This window comes from Camelina sativa, chromosome 17 (assembly GCF_030686135.1).
Source record: "Camelina sativa cultivar CO46 ecotype springtype chromosome 17, ASM3068613v1".
Lineage (NCBI taxonomy): Eukaryota > Viridiplantae > Streptophyta > Magnoliopsida > Brassicales > Brassicaceae > Camelina > Camelina sativa.
In genome coordinates, this window is record NC_141896.1 from 15,242,823 (window position 1) to 15,267,524 (window position 24,702).

The following is a 24,702-nucleotide window of genomic DNA, read 5'->3' on the forward strand; positions in this document are numbered from 1 at the left end:
ACACAAGTGCCCAATGGTAAAACATCTATAAATTTCTCTATAGATCATATGTCTTATATATAGTAACATATATCATCCAAATTTCAGGAAAATTTTATCTATTTGATTGTGGATTTGCGAATCGTTTCAGTTTTTTAGCTCCATTCCGTGGTGTTAAGTATCATCTAAAGGAATTTGCTGGTCAAGATCGTGATCCTGAAACTCCATATGAGTTATTTAATCTTCGCCATGCTTCTCTGAGAAACGTGATCGAAAGGATATTTGGAATCTTTAAATCTTTTGCTATTTTTAAATCTGCATCTATTTTTCCTTACAAGAAACAAGCTGGATTAGTCTTAGCATGTGCAAGGCTGCATAACTTTCTTCGTAGAAAATGTCGATCGGACGAAGATGTGTTCCCTAATGAAAATAATGCAGTTAACAATGGAAATACTTCTGTCAATATAGATGAAAGTGATAGAGAAGAACCTCTCGAGACGCAAGAGCAAGACAGAGAAAATGCAAATAATTGGAGACAATCTATGGCCGAAGACATGTGGAAAGATGCTACGATTTAAAAGTTCATTGATAGATAGATTTTAGTTTTCAAGTTTTGCATTTAATAAAATTGCTACATCTAATAAACTATTGTAGTGTTTGTTTCTGTTGAATTTTTAACTCCTAGCCTTCGTGGATAGAGGATGAAGGAGCGAATTTATCCAAACTAATCTACTCTTTTCTACGTTAGATGGAAACTAGAAGAATTTATCCATTTTCAATTCTATTAAAATTCTATTCAAATCTAATAAAATGATACAAATTATAGTCGTTAGAATCACAAAGAAAGATTTGAAAATCTTTTACAATACAAGAAAATCTATGAATTATGTCATTAATTCTTTTTTCATAAATTCTTTCAAATTTTCCCCTCGAATACCACCCCCTAAAAAAGGGAAATAAAATTATTTTTCCCTCCTAATAATATTTCACTTCCCTTTTTGTTATTATTATTACTAGGACTCAGATCTCCCCGTGATGTCGCGGATGAAGTATTTTAGAAAAAAAAAATCAAATTTAAAATTTAAAATTATACATTATAAAATTATTTGAATGTAATAGAATAGTTTGAAACTTTGAATACATAAACATTAAAAATAATCTGTCATTAAAAACACAACCATCAAAATGAAAACTTATAACAGAAAATATTATGTAGAATAGGCGCAATTTTGCAAAACATATTGTTAAAAGTATTATAAATATAAGATATTTTTATAAAAAATTATGGTAAAGAGCTACAATTAAAAAAATTATTATGACAAAGTGATCCTAATTAAGAATATTGAACCAATGGTTGTAATTAGTAAATGTAATTTTCTATTAAATAATTATAATCAAAAATTTATTTAATAATGAGTGAAACTGTATCAAAGAAAAATTTAAATTTAAATACACAACTCTTAAAAAAAAAATTAATAGTTTTTAACGAAAAGTTACGATAAATAGATGCAACAGTAAATTCTATTTTAAGTTTTATTAAATTTCTATATTACTATAATCATTTCTTAAATTTTAGTTAGATTATAGAATAACCAAATTATTTATATTCAACAGAAAACGAAAAATTTGTTTCAACGAACAATGATTTGTTAGTTATTAATGAAGAGACAAATATATAGAGTTTTAAAAATATGACTATTTAAATAGACACATTTATTAGAACGAAAAGTTGTGATGAAAAATATGAAATAAAATATAGTGAAAAAGCACAACTCTACAATGAATAAATACAACTGTTTGAGTTTTTTAAAAACCATTTTTTTTGACAAAAAGCACTACGAAAAGTCGCAACTGTTATTCGTATTTATTCAGATTGTTATTATAATTTTTAGTTTTAAAATTTTAGTTAGATTATTGAATATTATTGAATATTAATATTCAATTATGTAGATTTAACATAAAATGGAAAATTTGTTTCTACGAACTTGTTAGTTAGTGATGAAGAGACAAATGTAAAGAGAGTTCAAAAGGCATAACTATTTAAATAGACACACCTATTAGAACTAAAAGTTATGATGAAAAAATATAAATAAAATACAGTGAAAATACACAACTCTACAATGAACAAATACAATCGTTTGAATAAAAATAAATAAATAAATAATTTTTTTACGAAAAGGTGCTACGAAAAATTGCAACTGTTGTGTTTGCACTTTATTATACCTACAAATTCATATAAACTGCTTTTAAATAGAAGACATCTTTATTAAGATATTCAAAAGTCAAATCCAAAACCTCACTATATAATTCATCTAACTCTTGGAAAAAAACTCTAGGTATTTTCCTTAAATATATATATATATATATATATATAATTAACTAAAAGTTGTAAATTAGATTAATCATTCCAAAAATCTTTTGTTAAATCAAGAATTGGAGGAATTTATTTACTTTTAAAAGAATGAATGTTAGAGAGTAATTTAGAGAGCTGTAAAAACCGTTGAGATTGAAATTTTATATTATTTTGTGTCATGGTAAAAAAATGAAAACAGTTCAAACAGACAAATATATATAGATTTCAAAAGATACGAATATTTGAATAGACACAAGTCTACAATGAACAGTTGCAACTTTAAAAAAACCATTACAATGAACAATCACAACTATTTGTAAAATACACTATTTAAAATTTCTACAGATTTTTTTTGGAAAATTATCCAAGAGGTGCGATTGAAAAAACACAACTTTTGGTGGCATTTATTCAGATTGCTATTATATATAGACTAGGACTCAGACCCCCCGCGATGTTGCGGGGGAAGTATTTTAGAAAAAAAAAATCTAAATTTAAATTTTAAATTATACATTATGAAATTATTTGAATCTATATTATTATTTTCACAGCATTTTTGAGAAGAAGACTTGGAGTTCAAAGGTATTTACAACCAATGCCATTACCATAAAAATATTTTTTAAAAAAATAAAACAAAAAATCGATGCAAGCATTTTTGAGAAGAAGGTTTGGAGTTCAAAGGTATTTACAACCAATGCCACTACCATCAAAATACTTTTAAAAAAAAAAAAAAAAAAATCGAGCATTTTTGAGAAGAAGGGTTGGAGTTCAAAGGTATTTACAACCAATGCCATTACCATCAAAATACTTTAAAAAAAAAACAAAAAATCAAAATATGCAAAATAAAGTATGTTAATTAAATATTCTCCTATCAATCCAATATAATTTTCCTAAATTATCTCCACCTGTGAACCTAATTTTCTGCAAAACTAAACAAAATTTTTGCTTGTCCAATATAGAAAATTCTATATTCATTTCAATCAATCATATTCAATTACTTTCAAATTTTTTAATTTTTAAAAAAATTCCTCCAGATTTTCCGTCTAGAAAATCTAAAGAGTTCTTATACTAAATATAAAATATTTAATCTATAACAAGATATGTAGAAAAGTAACATTACCAAATAAAATCCCTAAAAAATACATAAAACAAAAAAAATTTTAAATTCCTAATCAGTCAGATTTCTGTATAGCAATTAATTTTTATAAATGTTTTAAATATATTATTTAATAAACTTTAATAAATTAAAATTATTATGGGACGGGTTATGATCGATATTCTTTATAAATTTAAAATGTCAATAATTCATCGCTACAACCATCAGTATATTATACTAAAAAGTAATAAATATCTAAAGATATAGTTTATATATAAAATATAGGCCTGTGGTGTACCGTTAAAAGATGGTCATTACAATTAAGTCTCTCGGGATTACGGATTTTAGCAAGGTGTGTCTGCAGTTGGCGGGTTGTCCCAAAAACTACAAATATAAGATTAAAATAAATATATAAATAATATTTTTACATAGTTCTGTATATATAATACGTGAAATAAGTGATAATGTGAGGAAATTTAATTTATACCAATTAAGATAACTCCAAAATATCAATATTATAAGTTATTTAATTTTTTTTTTTTTTGCCACTAAATTTTTTAAGAATAATTAATATAAAATTTTGGTTGAGAACATGCTTGGGCATAATTTTAACGACCACGGTCTTAGCGGGTTGACCCGCTGCGGTCCATGAAAAAAGAAATGTGGACCAAACCTGTTTGACACCTCTATATACATGATTATTATAAACAAACTGGTACAACTTAATAATATAAACAAATATTAATAAGTTTTGTAATGAATTCTGGCTCATCCTTCGAATATTTTTATCTTGGATTGGTGAAATTAATTTATAACAAATATAAATTATTGTGTTGTATATAAACCGCAGATTAAATTGTAGAATTAACAATTAAAATACAATTATACAATCTTAAACCTCAAATAAAACGTAAAAAATTAACTAACAATTACAATTTAAAATTTAATGATTTTAGTAAAAAAAAATAATCCCGCGGTGTACCGCAGGTTAAAATCTAGTGTAATAGAATTGTTACTAAAATCACAATCATCAAAATGAAAACTTATAACAAAAAATATTATGTAGAATAGACGCAACTTTGCAAAACATATTGTTTAAAGTATTATAAATATAAGATATTTTTGTGAAGAATTATGGTAAAGAGGTAGAATTAAAAAAAAATCATTATGACAAAGTGATCCTTACTAAGAATATTGAACTAATGGTTATAATGAGTAATGTAATTTTTTATTAAATAACTATAATCAATTCTAAAATTTTAGTTAGATGATAGAATAATATTGAATATTAGATATTAATATTCAAATTATTTAGATTTAACATAAAATGAAAAATTTGTTTCAACGAACAATGATTTGTTAGTTATTGATGAAGAGACAAATATATAGAGAGTTCAAAAGATATGACTATTTAAATAGACACACCTATTAGAACGAAAAGTTGTGATGAAAAATATGAATAAAATATAGTGAAAAGACACAACTCTACAATGAACGAATACAACTGTTTGAGTTTTTTAAAAATAACAAAGAAAACCAGTTTTTTTACAAAAAAGTACTACGAAAATTCTCAGTTCTCATTTATTCAGATTGTTATTATTATTTTTAAATATTAAAATATTTTTTTTAACGGAAAGTTAAGATAAATAGACACAAATGTAAATTCAATATTAAGTTGTATAAAATTTTTCTATTGCTATAATCATTTCTAAAATTTTAGTTAGATTATAAAATATATTCAATTATCTAGACTCAACATACAATGGAAAATTTGTTTCAACGAACTTGTTAATTAGTGATGAAAAGACAAATATAAAGAGAGTTCAAAAAGCATGACTATTTAAATAGACACACCTATTAGAACAAAAAGTTGTAATGAAAAAATATAAATAAAATATAGTGAAAAGACACAACACTACAACGAACAGATACAACCGTTTGAATTTTTTTAAAAACATTTTAAAACATTTTATTACGAAAAAGTACTACAAAAAACTCGCAATTGTTGTGTCTGCACTTAATTATACCCACAAACTCATATAAACTACATTTAAATAGAAGGCATCTTTATCACCATATTCAAAAGTCAAATCCAAAAGCTCATTATATAATCCATCTAACTCTTGGAAAACTCTATGTATAAAAATAACTAAAAGTTGTAAATTAAATTCATCGTTCCAAAAATATTTTGCTAAATCAAGAATTGGAGGAATCTCTTTACTTTTAAAAGAATGCTAGAGAATAATTTAGAGAGCTGTAAAAACCATGAATAGACACAACTCTACAATGAACTTCAAACTTCAAACAGACAAATATATAGATTTCAAAATATACAAATATTCGAATAGACACAACTCTACAATGAACAGTTGCAACTTTACAAAAAACTCGTTACAATGAACAATCGCAACTTTGTGTAAAACATACAATTTAAATTTTCTACAGATTTTTTTGAAAAATTATCCAAAAATTACGATTGAAAAAACACAACTTTTGGTGGCATTAATTCGGATTGCTATTATATATAGGTACTTTTATTAATTTTTTATATATATAATGAACTAAAAATTGTAAATTAGATTCATCATTCCAAAAAGAATTTGTTATATCAAGAATTGGAGGAATTTCTTACTTTTAAAAGAATTAATGTTAGAGAATAATTTAGAGAGCTGTAGAAACCGTTTATATTGAAATCTTATATTATTTTGTGTCATGGCAAAAAAAATAAAAACAATTTAAACAGACAAATATATAGATATCAAAAGATACAAATATTTGAATAGTCACAACTCTACACTGAACAGTTACAATTTTACAAAAAAACTGTTACAATGAATAATCGCAACTTTTTGTTAAACACATAATTAAAATTTTCTATAAATTTTTTGGAAGATTATCCAAAAGGTACGATTGAAAAAACACAACCTTTGGTGACATTTATTCTAGATAAAGTCATCATTCCAAAAATCTTTTGTTAAATCAAGAATTAGAAGAATTTCTTGATTTTTAAAAGAATGATTGCTAGAAAATAATTTAGAAAAATATATAAACGGTTGAGATTGAAATTTTAGTTGATTTTGTGTCATGGCAAAAAAAAATGAAAATAGTTCAAACAGACAAATATATATAGATTTCAAAAGATACGAATGTTCCAATCAACACAACTTTACAATGAACAGTTGTAATTTTTCATAAATAACTGTTTTAATGATCCATCACGACGTTTCACAAAATATCCAAAATGTACGATTGAAAAAACACAATTATTGATCGCATTTATTCGGTTTGCTATTATTATATAGATTACTTTACTCAATATGTTTACTATTCTGATGGAACAATTAAAATTTTAATTACTTACAGATCTTTATATGTAGTATAATACTAGTTATTACATTGCTGCAATAATCTTTACTAATTCAGTAAAAATGTATGGTGGTAACGTATATTATAATGGTAAAATGTATCATCATAATAAAATGTCGATATGGTAAATAATGATTGCTTAAAGATAATAAAAGGTAAACCCCGAGAATCCACAATCGTAAAATCTTAGTCCATTGTGAAAAAATGAGTCAGGACTACATTATATATAGGCATGTCAATTAGGGCCGAAGTTCGCGGACTGGCCCGGCCCGGCCCCGATAAATACCGGGCTCGGGCTTCAATAGATATGTCCAGAAAAAATCGGACTTTTCGGGCTCAGCCCGTTTGGGCTATAGGGTTTTCGGACTTAGTCCGACTAGGCTCGGACCAGCCCGAAAAGTCCTTAAACAAATATATTTGTACCTTTATGTTAACATTTTTGTTTGATTGCAATATTTGATTAACAATTTATTGTAAATAAAGTTTTAAACTCTAATCCTAGTTTTCATATTTACTTAATAACCATACTTAATACTTTTTTATTAATAATATTTTATATGAATTATATATTGATTTATTTGGTAAAGTATCGAAATTTTATTTAGTTTTAAACTTTTTTTATTAAATTAAATTGGTTGTAGTGAATATAGATAAGTTATTAAATTTTTGATTGATTTGTTTTATAGTGCACCTTCAAACACTGCATTTTAAGGCTTATAAGTTTGAATTTTTGATCGGTAAGATAAACCTGAAAAAGCTCGAAAAGCCCTGTACCCCTGTTAGAGCCGGGCTCGGCCTTTGAAATATAGGCTTGGAAATATTTTGGACCGGACCGGGCCGGGCTCAAACTTATGCAGGCTTTATGGGTTTCGGGCCGGGCCGGGCCAGGCTAGCCCAATTGACACCCCTAATTATATATCGTGCAAGTCTTGAGGACTTGTTTTTTTTTGCTCTTTCCTACGGTTCACGTACGTGCTTTTATAATGATATATAGAGACCAAATGATTAGCTTTTGTATTTAGAAAAGTTACAAATTCAAGTATTTTAGCAATTAATTATAAAACACTAGTTTAATTTTGAGTTAGGGTGTTTCATTATTCCTTTCAAATTGAAACGACCGACCTTTTTTTTTTCTTTTTAATAATAAGTACAACATATAATTAAGCATCCCATACTACTTAATTGAACCACCCAAACCACCATTTCCTCATTAAACCAATATGCACAGCGGAAACATACCAATAATACAGAAACGATACATCATCAATACAATAACATTCCTATCCAATCTATCCAGCAACCTATCACAACTCAAACCAAGGTTCCAACATAAATAATATAACCAACACCACACAAACGAGACCCTAGATTATCCTCCTCCTCATCGCCATGATTCCACGCTACACAATTTGCCTTTACCTGCACCACAAACACAAATTGAGATGCATGAGTATTTGATAAACACTCAGTGAGACAATCCTCCCATCTACTGGGCTATACACACAAGCAATAAGATCTCTACATGCCACAAACAACAATCAATAAAACAAACCAGGCAATATACATAGCATGCAACATCCATCGTAACTGAACAAGGGGTGTCGACCGACACCAGATGGTCATCACCACTCTGGTCCCCCCGACCAGCATACACCTGACCCTCCCGGTCAACACATAGAAAACCCTGAGACTGAACCCCCATCAATCCCGAGATCCGCTTCCGATCTCAACCGTAACCCTGAGATTGAACCCCCATCAGTCTCATAATTCCACATCCGGTTACCATTCTTATTTCCACGCCCTTGACACTTTTGCCACCAACTCATCTGCTCTTAGGTCGCAACCTTCAAGCCATACCGATCACACTCTCAGACCCCCCGTCTTTGAGCCATACCGTCTCACCCTCGGGTCGTCACCCTTAAGATCACGGTACCAGGAGAACCCCTATCTCCTCAGGAGAACCCCCATCTCCTCTGCCACCCTCGGGACCACAGTCCCTCGAGCTATCGGTATCTTGGGGACCCCCCGTCCCCTCAGGAGAACCCCCATCTCCTCATGAGTTGTTCAGGACCCCCCGTCCCTCTAGCAAACGGTCATAACGTCTATAAGCATTTCCCAACCTGGACCACCCCCGTGATCCGCGTAGAACATCTCAATGTCCTACCGACCCCATATCCTCTCTGAGAATATCACCACAGCCATGGCCACCCCCAGGTCTCACTACTAACATCCCAACTCCTCGGTGTTTACAAACACCCTTCCCACTAACACAAGTTCTAACTACTCCTAGAACTTTATGTTTTTAGAAACTTCCTACGCATGGAAACTTTCCATTTATAGAATTCCCGAGCGATTTTCTTTTCCACAAGATCCACAAATTCCAAAAACCAAAAAAAAAGAAAAACTGCATTTTATTAAAAACCTCAAGTGCAATAAACGTTTACAACTCTAAACGAAAATACGTAGCTGAAATAAAAAGAATCAGAAGCCAATCTAATCTCCGAGTTGAGCACCCGTTCCTCCCTTCGGTTGTGCCGCACCCCCCATCATCTGTCTCAACTTAGGACAGAAAGGCCTGATGTGCCCCTCCTCTCCACAATGGTAACACGATCGACGATATTCTAGTGAATCACCTTTCTTGGGACAGTCTGCCAACCTGTGGTTCTTGCTCCCACATCCGAAGCACCCTCGCCCACCTTGCTGCATACCTGACGTGTCTTCCCGCTTCCTCTTATGCCTTTGCTCCGACTTGTTACCCTTGTTTGAATTGTTCTGCTCCGAAGTCTCCTCTGTCTGAACCGCTGGACAGACCACCACTGACTGTGCCCGGATATCCTCCTCAATCTCTGCTGCAGTCTCAACCAGCTCTGCACGCGTAGCATAACTCCTCCCTCTACAGTGAACTCTCAAGTCATCACGTAGAGCCCTCAAGAACCTCCTGATCTGAGCCTCCTCAGGCTCCATAGCCCGACCCCCATAACAAAGAAGTCGACTGAACTCCAAGTCCAGCTCCCGCACGGGTCCCCTGAGACAACTGAAGGAACTGCACCTCCAAACGATCCAATGCCTCTCTAGGAAAATACTTGCGGTTGAACTCCAAAACGAAGTCAGCCCAAGTCATCTCCCGCTGCACTCTCATAGCAGCCACCGATCTCCACCACACCTCAGCATCACCACTCAAATGATGGACCCCTGTGTCCACCCAAAACTCCTCAGGACATCTCAGAGTATGGAAGTTACGTTCCACACTCGTCCTCCACGCATCCGCAACAGTATGGTCTGTACCACCCGAAAACCTCTCAGTATAAAGTTTATGCATCTCCTTCAGCATAGACAAATAACGAGCATGAGCTCTCACATCCGCAGCCACTGGCTGCTGCTCCTCCACCACCACTGGTGGCACTACCTGAGCCTGAGCCGGGCCCAAACCTGGTACCCGCTCCAACAGCTGTGTCAATAAGCCCGCCAGGTCCACACCTCCCACAGGAGCCCCACCTGCTGGGATTCCCACACCCGGAACCCTAGCACCACCGGCCACTCGAGCACCGACACCGCCCGCACCGACCCCCTCAGCGCCTACGGTCCTATCAGTACCACCACCGGCCACACTCATGGACCCCTCCTGGAAATCCTGCGACTCGCCGACACCCTCAGCTGTCACACTCTGCTCAACAGACTCACTCACTGCTGGGACTCTGCCCCTACCACGACCACGACCACGACCACGACCGCGACCCCCACCACGTCCGCGTCCACGACCAGCAACAGCTCCACCCTTAACCATCTGCACTACCCAGGACAGAAAGCTAAGTACACAAAACAAAACCGCACACAAACACACATCTTACCGTGGAATCTCATTGAAGGCTCGAAGAGGATGATACTAGGACTCCATACCACATGCAAATTGACTAACTACTCATAATCAATTCCATCACACAACATCATGCATCAAGCAAAAAGAAAATAATTCACCCAATTAAATTCCTAACCGCTCTAACCATCCACTTAACCATCCTAGAACCGTAAAGGCTCTGATACCAAAATGAAACGACCGACCCTTTTTTTTTCTTTTTAATAATAAGTACAACATATAATTAAGCATCCCATACTACTTAATTGAACCACCCAAACCACCATTTCCTCATTAAACCAATAACAACCAATATGCACAGCGGAAACATACCAATAATACAGAAACGATACATCATCAATACAATAACATTCCTATCCAGTCTATCCAGCAACCTATCACAACTCTAACCAAGGTTCCAACATAAATAATATAACCAACACCACACAAACGAGACCCTAGATCATCCTCCTCCTCATCGCCATGATTCCACGCTACACAATTTGCCTTTACCTGCACCACAAACACAAATTGAGATGCATGAGTATTTGATAAACACTCAGTGAGACAATCCTCCCATCTACTGGGCTATACACACAAGCAATAAGATCTCTACATGCCACAAACAACAATCAATAAAACAAACCAGGCAATATACATAGCATGCAACATCCATCGTAACTGAACAAGGGGTGTCGACCGACACCAGATGGTGTCGACCGACACCAAACTAGTGTCGACCGACACCCTGCCCGACACTCCCGAAAACCCTAGTTTGTGTCGACCGACACCTCCACATGGCATCGATCGACACTCGCCAAAGTCCCGAGCCGTCCTCGCGTTGGTGTCGACCGACACCCCAACTGGTGTCGACCGACACCGATGCCGAGCAGCGATTTCCCTCGATCAGAAACTCCGAATCTCGCCTCCAATCTTCTCCAATCCGCTCCTTGCACTCCCAGAAGCCAAACCCAGCCACAACAGCGACGAAAATACCATAGGGAACTCAAAGAAACAACCACATAAGCACCAAATCACATAGAATCTAGAGATCTTAGCTTAGATAAGCCATGGTGATGCACTCACCTCTTTCAAGAAGATTCTGACCAACAAGGACGAATTCCCTCACTCCTAGCAAGCTTCTAACACCTTCCCAGCCTTAGATCTCCCAAGAACAGCAAGGAATCTCTCAATCTCTTCCCAAAAGCTCAAGAACACTCTCTCTTTGTGTTTTCTCTCAAAAACGGCGAATAAGACAAAACAACACGACCTTAGGTCGTTTTCTTCCTTTAAAACTCGATTTAGGGATTCCCTAACCCAACCACACAAACCGGACAATTAAAATTGAACCGACCAAACCGACCACAATTGGTGTCGATCGATGCCTCACTAGGAGGTGTCGATCGACACCCTTACCAAAATACCAAAATTTGGTTTGCGGGTGTTACACAAATTCAGTGGAGTGAGAAGCACAAAATCCGCAATTGTGGAATAAGACGAACGTAGAACCAAAGCTGTTTCGTTGTTCGAATCTTTTTTACTCCTATAGCTGTAATAAGCACATTCCTTAAGTCACATATATATGGTTTAGTTAATTTACTCTCTCATCTTTTTTTATACTAGCTAGGCAAAAAAAATTGCAACACCAACACAAAAAAGATTTAGGGAGATGGAGGAAAAACTTCATCCTAGTCTGGATATCTGCAATGATCTCAGTATCTTACTGTTACTACATCTCAGCCAATATCAAAACTAGTATTCTTCGATTATTGTCTGTTCTTCCCATATGTGCTCTTTTTCTTGTTCTTCCTTTGTCCTTCTCCTCTGTGCATTTCTCTAGCTCCACGGCGTTTTACCTCTCCGGGATGGCCAGTATAAAGCTTATCCTGTTTGCATTTGATCAAGGACCTCTATTCCCAGTTGCCCCTAATCTAATCAAATTTGTTTGCTTCACTTGCTTCCCCATCAAGCTTCAGCAAAACCCTAAATCTCAGCCATCTCAAAACCATTTCCATAAACGAGCTTACGCCATTAAAAGCATGATATATGTTGTTGTCTTACATGTCTACAATTACAGTCATTTACTGCCTCAGACTGTGCTATTGGGTCTATGTTTCTTGCATCTATACGTGGAGCTTGAGATTCTCTTAGATCCTCTCAAAGTTCTGCTAAGTATCGCTCTTGGGTGTGATCTCGAGCCACAATTCAACAAACCATACTTAGCCACCTCCCTTCAAGACTTTTGGGGTCGCCGTTGGAACCTCATGGTCTCGGCTATCCTCCGGTCAGGCATGAACAATCCTGTGCGGGGCGCCGGGGCGCTTGCCAACGCCAAATGAATTCTGATTGGGCTAGGTTCATGGGGTATTTGGTAAGGTTCCTTGTCTCCGGTCTGTTTCACGAGCTTGGATTAGATACTTCAATATAACCCGTGAGACTCCTACATGGGAAGTCACTTTGTTCTTTGTGTTAAATGGGGTTTGCACGGGGACGGAGGTGGCCGTGAAGAGGATTCTTACGGCGGTGGTGGCCAGTGAGATCGTCAGTGTCCCGGCTGCTCACGATGGGCTTTGTGGTTGTCACCGGCGGGTTGCTGCTTTCCCCAAAGTTTATACGGAGTGGCATGATGGAGAGACGCGCCAATGAAACCTTGTTCTTCTTTGATTTCGTTAAGCGCAAGTTTTCCATTTTCTAGGTCGTAATCGGCTGATTGCAGATCTCTCGTTTCTGCATGTTTATTGTTAATATCATTCTTTCGATAAAATGGGGAAGAAAACTAAAAGGACCATGTAAATGAGACCATGCGCAATGGCGTCTATTTGGGCCGTCCTCCGGCATTTGTCTTTTAAAAATAATTCACAAAAGGCCCTATAATGAAGAAACATATCTTTAAACGGAACGTTTTTCGTCCGTCTACTTGGACACGTGGAAACTGGTGATTGGGAGAAGATTTTGTGTAGGGTTAACACAAAACACTTTGTCGAGAGAAAGTTCTTGAATTCTCTCTTCCATCTCAACGGCGACCCATTCCCATCGTGTCGTTCTTCCTCTTTGGACATCTTCCGGATAATGAAGATTAATTTTAAAATTTGGGTTTTGTGCAAAAAAACCCTCCAAATGGTATTTTTTTGCAAGAAAACCCTCCATATCAAATAAATGCAGGTCAATACTACAATCTCAAAAGTCACCCGCAATATAACCCTTTTCTGTATCGATGACGTGTCACTCTAAAAATCTTATTGTTTTTATGACAAAAAATGGCAACACATTCAGATTTTTTTTAATTAAAAATTAAGAAAATAAGAAAGAAAAAAATTGCAACTTCGTCTTCTTCCTATGTTGCATCTCTGCAAACAACATAATGCAAGTCAACTAAAAACCATAGCAAAAACGAATCCAGTTAATTACAAGCAATGTCTAGGGTTTGATTGTTTCCGTGGCAGCTTCTTCTTCCCCTGAATCGTGGAAGGTTTAGATGTTCCGCCGCCGTCGAAACTGAATAGCTTGGAGAGAACATCGCACATCACTCCGTACCATTCTCATGGATTTGGCTCTTTCGATGGACTCAATTAACTCTGGATCTGAACGAATTGGAGCATATGAAGGTGCATCCGAGGCAAAATCCGAATTGGAGGCGGTTATCAGGTGATGTCGGTGTGGTGGTTGCGGCGGAAGAAGTTGTAAAGAATAAGTGGGTTACCGAAAGCATTGTCATCATGTCAGTGGTGGAAAGTCCTCTCTTTAAACGGATGGTTGAGCCAAGTGGAGGCAAGGAGCTTGGTCGATGCGTAGCTCAGGATCGGAGACGACAAAGCGACAATTTTTTTTCTAAATTTTAATTAAAAAAAATATGAATGTGTTGCCATTTTTTGTCATAAAAACAACAAGATTTTTAGAGTGACACGTCATTGATACAGAAGAGGGTTATATTGCGGGTTACTTTTGAGATTGTAGTATTGACCTGCATTTATTTGATATGGAGGGTTTTCTTGCAAAAAAATACCATTTGGAGGGTTTTTTTGCACAAAACCCTTAAAATTTCTATGAGTTGAATAAAATGTTTGTTTTTACTTTTGATGTTTTTATGTTTTATGTTTTCTGTTTTTAATATCTTAATTGTATGTTTTTGTTTTTCAACTTTTTGTAATTTTGTAAATTTTAAATGTTTTCAATGTTAATGTTACATGTTTTATTTTTCTTAAATCTTTACTGTGAATTTACTTTTTAATTTAAATAATAAATGTTAAAACTTTCAAAATATTATTATTTTATTCAGGGGACCAAATACAAATAGACACTAATGCTCATACTAAAAATAAGAATCTTTCAAAATCTATACTATTAATTGGAGAGTACAAAAACATGTATTTTCGGAAAAAAAAAAAAGAAAAAATTCCATATAATGCCCCTACGATAAAAGCAAGGAAGAAGAAAGAAAAATAAAATTTAAGGGCATATAGGTAATCAGAAGTGTAAAAGGACGCGGATCCTCTGTGTTTGGTTACTACTCTATTCGGATCTTAATTACATTAGATGTGTATCCAAACAGTTCCTTTCACTCAAACCTGTAAACGAAATCGAAATAAAACGTAATCACAATCCAATTATCTCACCTATAGAAACGGTAACTAATTTAATGCAATCTCTGATCATCCTCTTCCATATCAATACTAAAAACGGAAACAATTTTAGTTCAATATCAATCATAAATTAATCCAATATTTTCAGTTAATGTAATATATTCACAGTCCGATCAATCGCAACAACCAATATTCAATAGTTACCAAATTTGTTCGTAATTTAATTGTTACAGTTAATCAATAACCAAACCATTCTTCTTTTATCAACTAAAAACGGAAACAGCTTCAATCCAATTCCTAATCTTAGGTATATCATATCAAACCTAAATCAAATCAAACCCAGAATATTTAAATTGATTGCATCGAATATTCTATACTATCAAACAAACCCAACAACCGATAACTTATGCTACTATAAAACCATGGATCACCACGTACATAACATAACACAAAAAATACAAACAAATAGATTACAAATTCACCTTAGAAAAAGTCATCGCGGCCACAAATGGTTTCACACATCCTTCCGATCTAAGGCCTTCAAACCAACATGGAAGGTTAGAGTCAAGATTGTGCAATATACCACATACACTGGAGAGACAATAGAGATGATATTGGCTGATACTGCAGTAGTGTTACTACTTTATTTAAAACTTTTGAAAATCTTTTCTATAGGTTCCAAGGAACTTACATTTTCTCCTGTTTCATCTCACATGGCTCAGGTCAATGATGTTTCCAGAACTTCATCCAGACTGGCAAAATAGCAATTAAAAATGGTAAGTCAGTAAACCAATTGTATAATCATGTATTATAAAGTCTCCGTAATAGCTTAAAACAAATCATTTTTATTTCTCTATTTTGATTGTTTCTATTGTTACTTGCATCTATATTGTCTTCTTGAATAACAGAATAAGCATGGTGATATATTGAAGCCAGCCCGATTGTGTCACCTATTGGGAACCAAGGTTAACTGGAGGATCAAGATGAAATGTTTTTTCTTAATAGGTCAACACAACATGCTTTCAAGTTACATATTCTCAATAGTTTTGAAACTGATATAGAGTGATATTAACAACATGGCTAAGGTGTTCCTTAGAGACAAGGTTGGCAAATCACAGAAAAATAATGATTTGTGTTTTCTAGAAAACAATTCTAGAAGTCGTAAACTACAACAAACCTTACTAAAACTCCCTTATATGTGTATTTTTTAAATAGACTTTATATTCTAACACAATCAAATATAATTTCTCTATTGGTTTATGTTTTCTGTTTATATTGTCATTTTTTAATAAAATACGCAACTCTTATGTTTTATAAACTGTTTTCTTTTCTCGGTCAACTAAAGGAACAAAACTAAGCTATGATTATGGTTCTAAAGGAACAAAACTAAGCTATTGTTATGGTTCTGGGCGTAATGAAGAATTTTTGGAGATGGGTATATATATACAAAAAGGTATTCTTATATTTTTATATAAGAATGAATCAGAGGGTATTTTGATAACTAGTAGTGAAACGATATAATTTACAACAAAATCTACAAAAAGTTTAACATCTAAACAAAGAACAATCCGTTTGACCAAAAACTGAACAAACAATTAATGAAAAACACAAAGGAGCGGCAACAGAGAAAGGAAATTAATGAAAAACACAAAGGAGCGGCAACAGAGAAAGGAAAATAACGTCAAAACCCAATTGGGGCTGCTACTTATTAAAAAAAACAACTTATTGTACCTAATTAATTAAGCTTTGTGCTTAGAGTGAGAGAGAGAGAGGGTATCGTAACTCCAAAATGAATACCAGTCGGATCGAAGCTGAAGCATCCAGCAAATTGAGTCAAACCAATAAAAGAGCTTCAAGTCTTAAACTTAAATTGCACCAACAACAGCAAATTTGAGCATTATATGAGTAATCCGGATCGGACAATTGAAAAAAAAAAAAAAACAGAAGCAAACAATGAGTTAGCTTGAACTTTTCAAAACCCCAAAAAAAATTGCAGTATGAGTCATGCAAGACTCAAATCTAAAACATACGGAATAATATGAACATGGAAAATAATACCAATATGCAAGAGAGGTGATTAGATTTACCTATGATGGTCATACGATTAAGCTCAGTAGATCTAGAGATTCATAAGAAATAGGGATCGCGGGTAGAAATGAGAAGAATGAAGGAAAAGGAAAAAGTACCAAGGAAGAGATCCAATGGATGAAATCGATTTTAGAAAAAACAATTGTTTTCTCAGGCGGAATTGAAAGCGGAGACGGCAAGGATGATATCGGAGACATCAAATTTGATGGAATTTAATCGGGTGAATCATCTAACTTTGGTAGTGCCGATTTCCTTCGGTGAAGATAGACGGATAACCCGTTCAGGTCTGGGTATTACTAGATTGGTTTCGGGCTAAAAAAATAGAATCTATTGAATATTTTTTGATATATGGATTCGGTTCGATTTGGGTATTATCGAGCTCGGTTTGGATTACAAATTTCAAAACCTGATTGGTTCCTGAAAATAATCTTTAATATTAATTAAATTAATAAATTTAGCTAAATTCGGCTTATTTAACAAAATAAAAATTAGATATTTTGATTATTTTTGATATTTAGGTATAAAACTAATCGTACTCAAAATTAAGATTATAATTTTGGATAATTAAATTATATTAATATTAAATATTATAAATACTTTTAGATATATTTATATATTCAGGTTTGATGGGTAGCCAAACGGATGCCTGGTATTATCCGATCCTAATCTAAACGTACATATATTAGAAATATAAACCAATAGAGTTTTATTAGAAATATGAACCTAAAAGATATCAATTGTTTTTGTTCGTTTCATTTTTTTTTTCTTTTAATCAGAACTTCAACCAATACAAAGAATGAGGTCCAAATAATTTTCAACATACGATCCATCTTCAAATATTATGGATTTCTACAATTATGTCCTCCTACCCCCTTTCACAAAGTTGGTATTTTTATCTAATGACCCATTAATATCAGTAAAACAAACTAAAAAACAATCTATGATAATCATACAATTACCAAAATCTTAACTAAAAATAATGTTTAAAAACTATTTTGTTAAAATATCAAAATAAACCCGCACGTACGTGCGGGTCCATCCCTAGTAATACTATTAAATTTGGGGGACCAAAAACCAGGGACACCAATGCCCATACTCTGAAGAAAGACGATGCGAAATGTAAATACTAAATACCAATTGCATCGCTACCTTTTCAGTTTGAACTTTTCTGTGCATTTTGTTGTGGCAGTGTTTAAAGAAATTGAATTCTTTGTAGTTCAGTGTGACATTTTGGATTTGTATCCATTATTAACTATTCTAATACCGCCTTTTCTACCCGCTAAAAAAACTTGTAATGTTATGTGGCTGTTTTTGCAATCAATGTTTTTGTGAGTAGACCTGATCAGAGGGATATCAGCAAAGTTTGAGAAATCATTTTTAACAAATAATATATAGGGGATGAGTATATTTTCTAAGGGTAAACTGTGGCATGATAGTGATACAGACAAAAACAAAGCAATGAATTGAATAAAAATGGATGACCCTTTCATGAATCTAATCAAGCCCCCTCTTCTTTTTTTCAAAGTTTCAACTCTTAAGGCCGCCTAAATCTACAAATCACCTCACATTGTTTTTCCTATAACCTCCTCTGGTTGTCGCCACAAGCAACAGACTCAGTCCCAATGTACAACATCTGGATCTTCCTGCAGCAGTTTCTAAGTCATTGGAGCAAAGAAAAAGTGGTCTTTTCTCCAAGTGACACTGCGAATATAGCAGTAGAGCCTCAAAGTAATATGCACGACGGATACAGCTCGGTACCGCACAGAGTCGTTTATTGTATTGATGCTTGTATAAGGTTTCGCTTCTCGTCTGATGATCTGTGCCGGAACAACTTTGCAATCTTTCTTCTTTCGCAATCCTGAAATCCAGATGAGAAAACAAACAAAACATGGAAACTTAGAAAATCTGGTTCTTGATACTCTTAAGTCTTAACTACTCAGACCTATAATAAGAACCTAATTCATCATTCCAAAATCCATCGGTTCTGTTTTCTCCATGAATAAGAGCATCAGTTTTGAGACCCTCTCTGTTCCCTAGGATATAATTCTAATACTAACCAACATGGTATCAACACATCTTAGACACGGTATTATTATTTCCTACTGACCGGTTCAATTGCTACAAAGTTTGATGACCCACATCAATGACTCAGCTTACAACCGTTACATACTACCTCCACGACTAGACAAGTCACTGCATTCGAGGTGTGGCTCTATTACTAGTTTATAGGAACACTACAGTTCATTTCATGTCAAGAGCACTTTTGACTTTACAATTCTAAATCAAGCTTACACACAAGGAGGCGAATCAATGTTTTAGATAATCATCAAGCAGCTTATTGTCAGGTCAAGCAGAATTATTGTCATGGAGACTTTTCAAAAGGAGATCTTTACCTTGAACATGTGAAGATTAAATGGTTTATCAGGGTTCATCCTTCTTAGTTTCTGGTAAGTATAAGCAAAGCTCAGCTGGTCCCGGGGAGTGAAGCGTTCCACTTCATTGAACCAAAGACAGGAGAATAGGTTCGACATGGGAGTATGAGCTCGTACTATGAAAGATCCCTCTGGAACATCTGCAATTAAGATTAGAAAAAAAAAAGAAGATTGTCAGCAATCAGCACAAATGTATACGCATGATCAACACCAGGTAATGATGACCCTTGGATGGTGGCAATAAGGATTCGACCCACATATTGCATATAACTTAAATGCTGGGATGTAACAGCTGGCTGCAAAAACTATTAAGATATCGGGACCAAGGATGTAATTGCTTATGCGAAAATCTAAAACCTCAATTACGCATGAACTTTTAACACTAGATAATATTTCAAAACTCAGTGTGCTTGTTACGAGCAACCCAGTAGCAGTTACAGACACTAACTAAAGAAAACACTCCCCAAGGAAGGTCCTAATCCTGGTTTATATAAGTCAACCAACAGATACTTACTGCTAGGAAGAAGCTTGAACGGATCCGAAGCGTTAAATCTGGTCAGCCCATCAGCCTTGTAAAACTCAAACTGTTGATTAATAACAGTATGGTTATACTTGTTCAGCTTCTTGTTTTGTGCAACCTCTTCCCATAAACAATGACGGTCATAGTGATTGGATATAGCATACTCGTGACCTTTACGCCATAGAAAGTACTCCAGAATGAGTAGTGGGTCCAACTGAAGTCGTAACTTGCTATCCAACCAGATTGAGTACCTGGAAGAAGAAACAGCAGATAAGTTTCTGTGTGTGTTGATACAGATCTGCTCTTACATGACAAGTTTTTTCAGCAGATATTGACTATCAGATTCCAAACCATATTTCCAGAGAACCCACTTTCAAGATCTAACCGTTAATGTATTTCACACTTGACTTTTGGCTTTGTGGTTCAGAATGAAAAGTATACACATGCTTTATAACTGATGTTGCTTCCACTAATTTTTCAATCATACTTGACCATGAGTCACTGACCTATTCTCTACATGCAACTACTGGAAAACCTATGTGCTAGTCAGACCCATCAAAATGAGAGTTGTCGCTTATGAAATGAGACTCACCTTGCTGATGGGAAAAGTCGGTGTGGTAACATTTTTGGTATTTTTCCTACCCTCCGCATATCTGCGTAAGGAAGATTCTTCACGACAACCAACTTCCACAGACCAATGAATCCTGCTCTGTCTGGGGTATGTCCTTCTGCAGAAACTGTTTGCATGGTAATCTCGTCCACAAACACAATGAAGCATACATTTTTTCTTGACAACCGACTTATCTAAATGAAACGAAAAGAACGAAGGTTAGTAACAGGAAACAAAATATGAGAATCAAGAATCAAAACAGAGCAAATATATTTTCTGAGGTTCTTGATGAATCAATTCTAACAGATAGCTGTCCAGTGTTGATGAAAATCACCCACGAAACCAACACTCAGATGCCTAGCTCAAAACTGCGCATTTTAATCTTATTCCCAGTCACTAGTCTACAACAGTTAGTAAAACTGCACCCACAGATCGAGTCATGCCACTCGAACTCTAAGATAACCGAGTGGCAAGTCTCAGTTAGAGACTACGCTCAAGGTCCATGTATGGGAGATAGGCTACTCTAACGATACACAACTTACTGGTCATAGTTTCCAAATCTTAAACATGGAAAAGCGACGACCAAACAACATAAACATAATCTCAACAACGAGTAGAAGCATACCATTTTGTTGGCAGGAGGCCTCAAGCGATCAGAATTGCCGAAGATGCATGAGATCACAGCGATGTGGCATCTACTGATATAATTAGTATCATCTTCTGTCAGGTCAAATCCAGTGCTTTGAGATCCTTTAGGGCCTTTGACAAAGCCACAATGAATTGTCTTGTCTTGCGCCACGAAGGAATCATCTCGCTCCTGTAAACTCTGATGACCTGCAAATCTAGGCTCCCACTGTTCTTCTCCATCAGGTTTATCTTCCTTCTCTACGTACTGTAAGGAGAATCTAGCAGATTTTCGAGTATTCAAGGGCTCCACTATTGGTTGACTAGAATTCAATAGCTTCATTTCACATGAAGCTGAAATATTTAAACAACAAATGAAACGATGAGCAACAAATACTCAAACTAACTTTCTCAACCATGGTAATTACAAGTTTATCACCTGAAGATCTGCGACGACCTCTTCTCTTTGTATCAGACCTCGACGCTTTCCCGGACTTACCACTCTTACTAACAAGAGAAGAATCCCCAAGTGACCTTTTCGACATAACTCCATCATCCTTCTCCATATTATTATGTTGCTTAGTCATAGAATGAACAACCTCGCTAACCTTCTCTTTGTTCTGCTCTTCATTGTCATCATCATGCCCAGAATCAACATACTCATCCCCATCATGAGAATCAATCGCATCATCGTCCTCAGGATCCATATCAACTCCTTCATGATGTACATCGCTTTTGTTTTTCCCCAGCGTAGCTTGATACTCAGCTTCATACATCTTAAGTTCATTCCTTCCAGCTTCATTATACATACCAATCCCTTTCACTGCTACATCCTTTTTCACATCAACAGATTTATGCTCAACTCCATCCTCATTATAATCATCATCTCGTCTTCTATCATCCTTATCCCAATCCCTAGAATCTCGTCCATGAACAACTGAGCCTTGACCAAACTCAAGCACTTTTGAAGGATCTATTCTAGTCACATTCGTCAAAAAATCACCTTCATATGAATCAAATACTGCCAAGGAAAAAAAAAAAAGAAGAAACGTATAAGAAAGAATCCAATTCGCAGCATCTTCTTCAAATACACAAAGATCGAGAGAGAAACGAACCTTTATCATCGTAGCCATTACTAGTAGTGATACCAGAGATAAAATAGTAAGCTAGAACAGTAACAAGGAGGACAAGGCAAAGAACAAACACAACAGAGCCGATTCCAAGTCGACGAATCTTATCAGCTCTCACGGATCTTCTCCACCGGTTAGTAGCTTTAGCTCCTCCGACGCCGTTTCGGATCCCGATCGCTACGTGATCGGAAGAAGCTGTTCCGCCGCGACCGCCGCTGAATCTCTCAGTTCCCGATTGTCTGAATTGAGCCATTCTAGCATTGTCGTGGAAGAGTCTTCCTCTCTACTAAGTATAGATGCATATATATATATATTATATATATACAGAGACGCGAGAAGAGTGGTGAAGAAGGGACAGTTTTGGAGAAGTATGGTTGAAGCAAAGGTTTTTGTTGGGTTAAGTTCACGGGGACGAATTAGATCGATTTCGCCATTAATGAAAGACCCTAATATGTGATTAGGTGAGAGAATGAGAAAGATACTGATGAATGCGCGTGATCGGCGACGCGCTTCCTCCTTCCGGCAAGATTATAAACTTTTTATACGGTTGTGTTGTTGTTTGGATCTGTAGTACTATAACGAGACTCTGCCGCTAGATCTCACCCGACCCGACCCGATTTCGTTACGGATAATTCGGTTTATCTTAAAAAATTAAGGATTGTATTTCTTTGTTTACTCAACATCAAAACTTTTAGATCAAATTTCAAATTATTTCAACTCACTCAGGGCATGTCAAATCCTTAAAATTAATATGTATGGGCTGACGAACTCTATACGCCGTTCTATTGCATTCTCTATTGTAGAATAAGATGCTGTTTTGTCAGAACGGGTTGTACGATGGGCCATCCCCAAGTAACATATGATCACGGATCCAAATTTGTGACACACAGCAGTAAGGTATTTTACCAGTCAAAGCAGTAAGATAAGAGATTGTTTCTAGTCTTTAACATAATATATGTTTCTTGAGATTTGTTTAGGGTTTAGAGGTTAGAGTGTTTACAAAAATGGTATTACATGTTAAATCCTAGTTTACAATAGTACCAAAAAACATGGTTTCATAAGAGGAGAAGTGGATTGGAAAAGTTTAGAACATGTACACAACATACAACCTAGAAAACACTGTACTTTCACGCAAATGTCTCTCTCTCAGCCTGTTTTTTGGTGCATCACTTTGAGCATTCAAGATCAAACTTATATAAAAATAATATATTAAGTTACAAAATAAAATCACCCTATCTCATAGGTTAAATATAATATAAAATTCTTCGTAATGTGTCCAAATAAACTGAAAGAAGAAAATTATTTCATTGCCATTTTTATCAATTTCTCCACCATAATATGTACCCTTGTTGCTAATAAAATGCTATAATTGTAGATATCTAATAGCAATCACATGAAATTAATTATACAATAGTCCAAACTTGAAGCCTTTTTAATAATACTAGGATAGTACCTGCGCTACGCTGCAAGTTATTTTTTATTTTGTTTTTATTTTAATTATTTTAAAGATAATTTTTATATTTTGTTTGTAATAATAATAAAAAAAAATCAAAGCATGTGTTGATTGATTATCATTTCTATTTTTTATTTACCTTAAAAACATGATTTGTCAACACTAAAATAAAATATAATATTTAAATAATAAAAAACTCTAAGATCGCAAAAGACCAAAACCAAACCATATAAATTTCACAATAAAATTCTCTGAAACATAATCCACCTCAAACTCAAACCAAAACATATTTCCATATCCACCTCTGTCGCATATTTGAAATCACATCATAGTTATGCTTATGTAGCATTAAAACTACGAGTAAATAAAAATGAAGAAAATTGTTCCACCTATCAGTTCCTAGTTTCAATCTCTTCATCAAAGAAACATCTTCATTATTCTTGCTCTATCATGAAGCATTTCGAACAAAGATATATACTTTACTCTTTTGGTCTTTTAGTCCGTACTTTAGTATTTGTAAAACTCTAACATCTCTTCTTCCAAAACAAAGATATGTACTTTACTCTAATGGTCTTTTAGTCTGTAATTTAGTATTTGTAAAACTCTAACATCTCTTCTTCC

General features: G+C 34.7%; 1 protein-coding gene, 2 long non-coding RNA genes and 1 pseudogene across 9 annotated transcripts; 2 read left to right on the top strand and 2 right to left on the bottom strand.

Moving 5' to 3' along the window:
• The first annotated feature begins 4,073 nt into the window (after positions 1 to 4,073).
• On the top strand, positions 4,074 to 13,339 carry LOC109125027 (putative long-chain-alcohol O-fatty-acyltransferase 9; annotated as a pseudogene).
• Positions 13,340 to 14,885: 1,546 nt separating this feature from the next.
• Positions 14,886 to 17,660, bottom strand: LOC104757786 (uncharacterized). 7 transcript variants are annotated; one of them, XR_762522.3, is made up of 5 exons: positions 17,312 to 17,660; positions 16,956 to 17,035; positions 15,916 to 15,976; positions 15,707 to 15,762; positions 14,886 to 15,209 (listed from the first exon to the last, which is right to left on the bottom strand). It is a non-coding gene; the product is annotated as an uncharacterized LOC104757786 (long non-coding RNA). The 7 variants fall into 7 exon arrangements; XR_015587764.1 differs by having other exon boundaries at positions 17,008 to 17,088; positions 17,312 to 17,644; XR_762521.3 differs by having other exon boundaries at positions 16,956 to 17,088; positions 17,312 to 17,626.
• LOC109129838 (uncharacterized) lies at positions 15,873 to 16,350 on the top strand. Its single transcript, XR_002036137.2, has 2 exons — positions 15,873 to 16,000; positions 16,133 to 16,350. It is a non-coding gene; the product is annotated as an uncharacterized LOC109129838 (long non-coding RNA).
• A 1,005-nt stretch (positions 17,661 to 18,665) lies between the features above and the next one.
• Positions 18,666 to 23,348, bottom strand: LOC109124488 (uncharacterized). The gene is made up of 7 exons (XM_010480577.3): positions 22,614 to 23,348; positions 21,938 to 22,519; positions 21,500 to 21,852; positions 20,857 to 21,068; positions 20,259 to 20,515; positions 19,706 to 19,884; positions 18,666 to 19,170 (listed from the first exon to the last, which is right to left on the bottom strand). The coding sequence occupies exons 1-7, from the start codon at positions 22,879 to 22,881 to the stop codon at positions 19,084 to 19,086; spliced, it is 1,938 nt and encodes a 645-aa protein (XP_010478879.1). The 5' UTR covers positions 22,882 to 23,348; the 3' UTR covers positions 18,666 to 19,083.
• Positions 23,349 to 24,702: the final 1,354 nt, after the last annotated feature.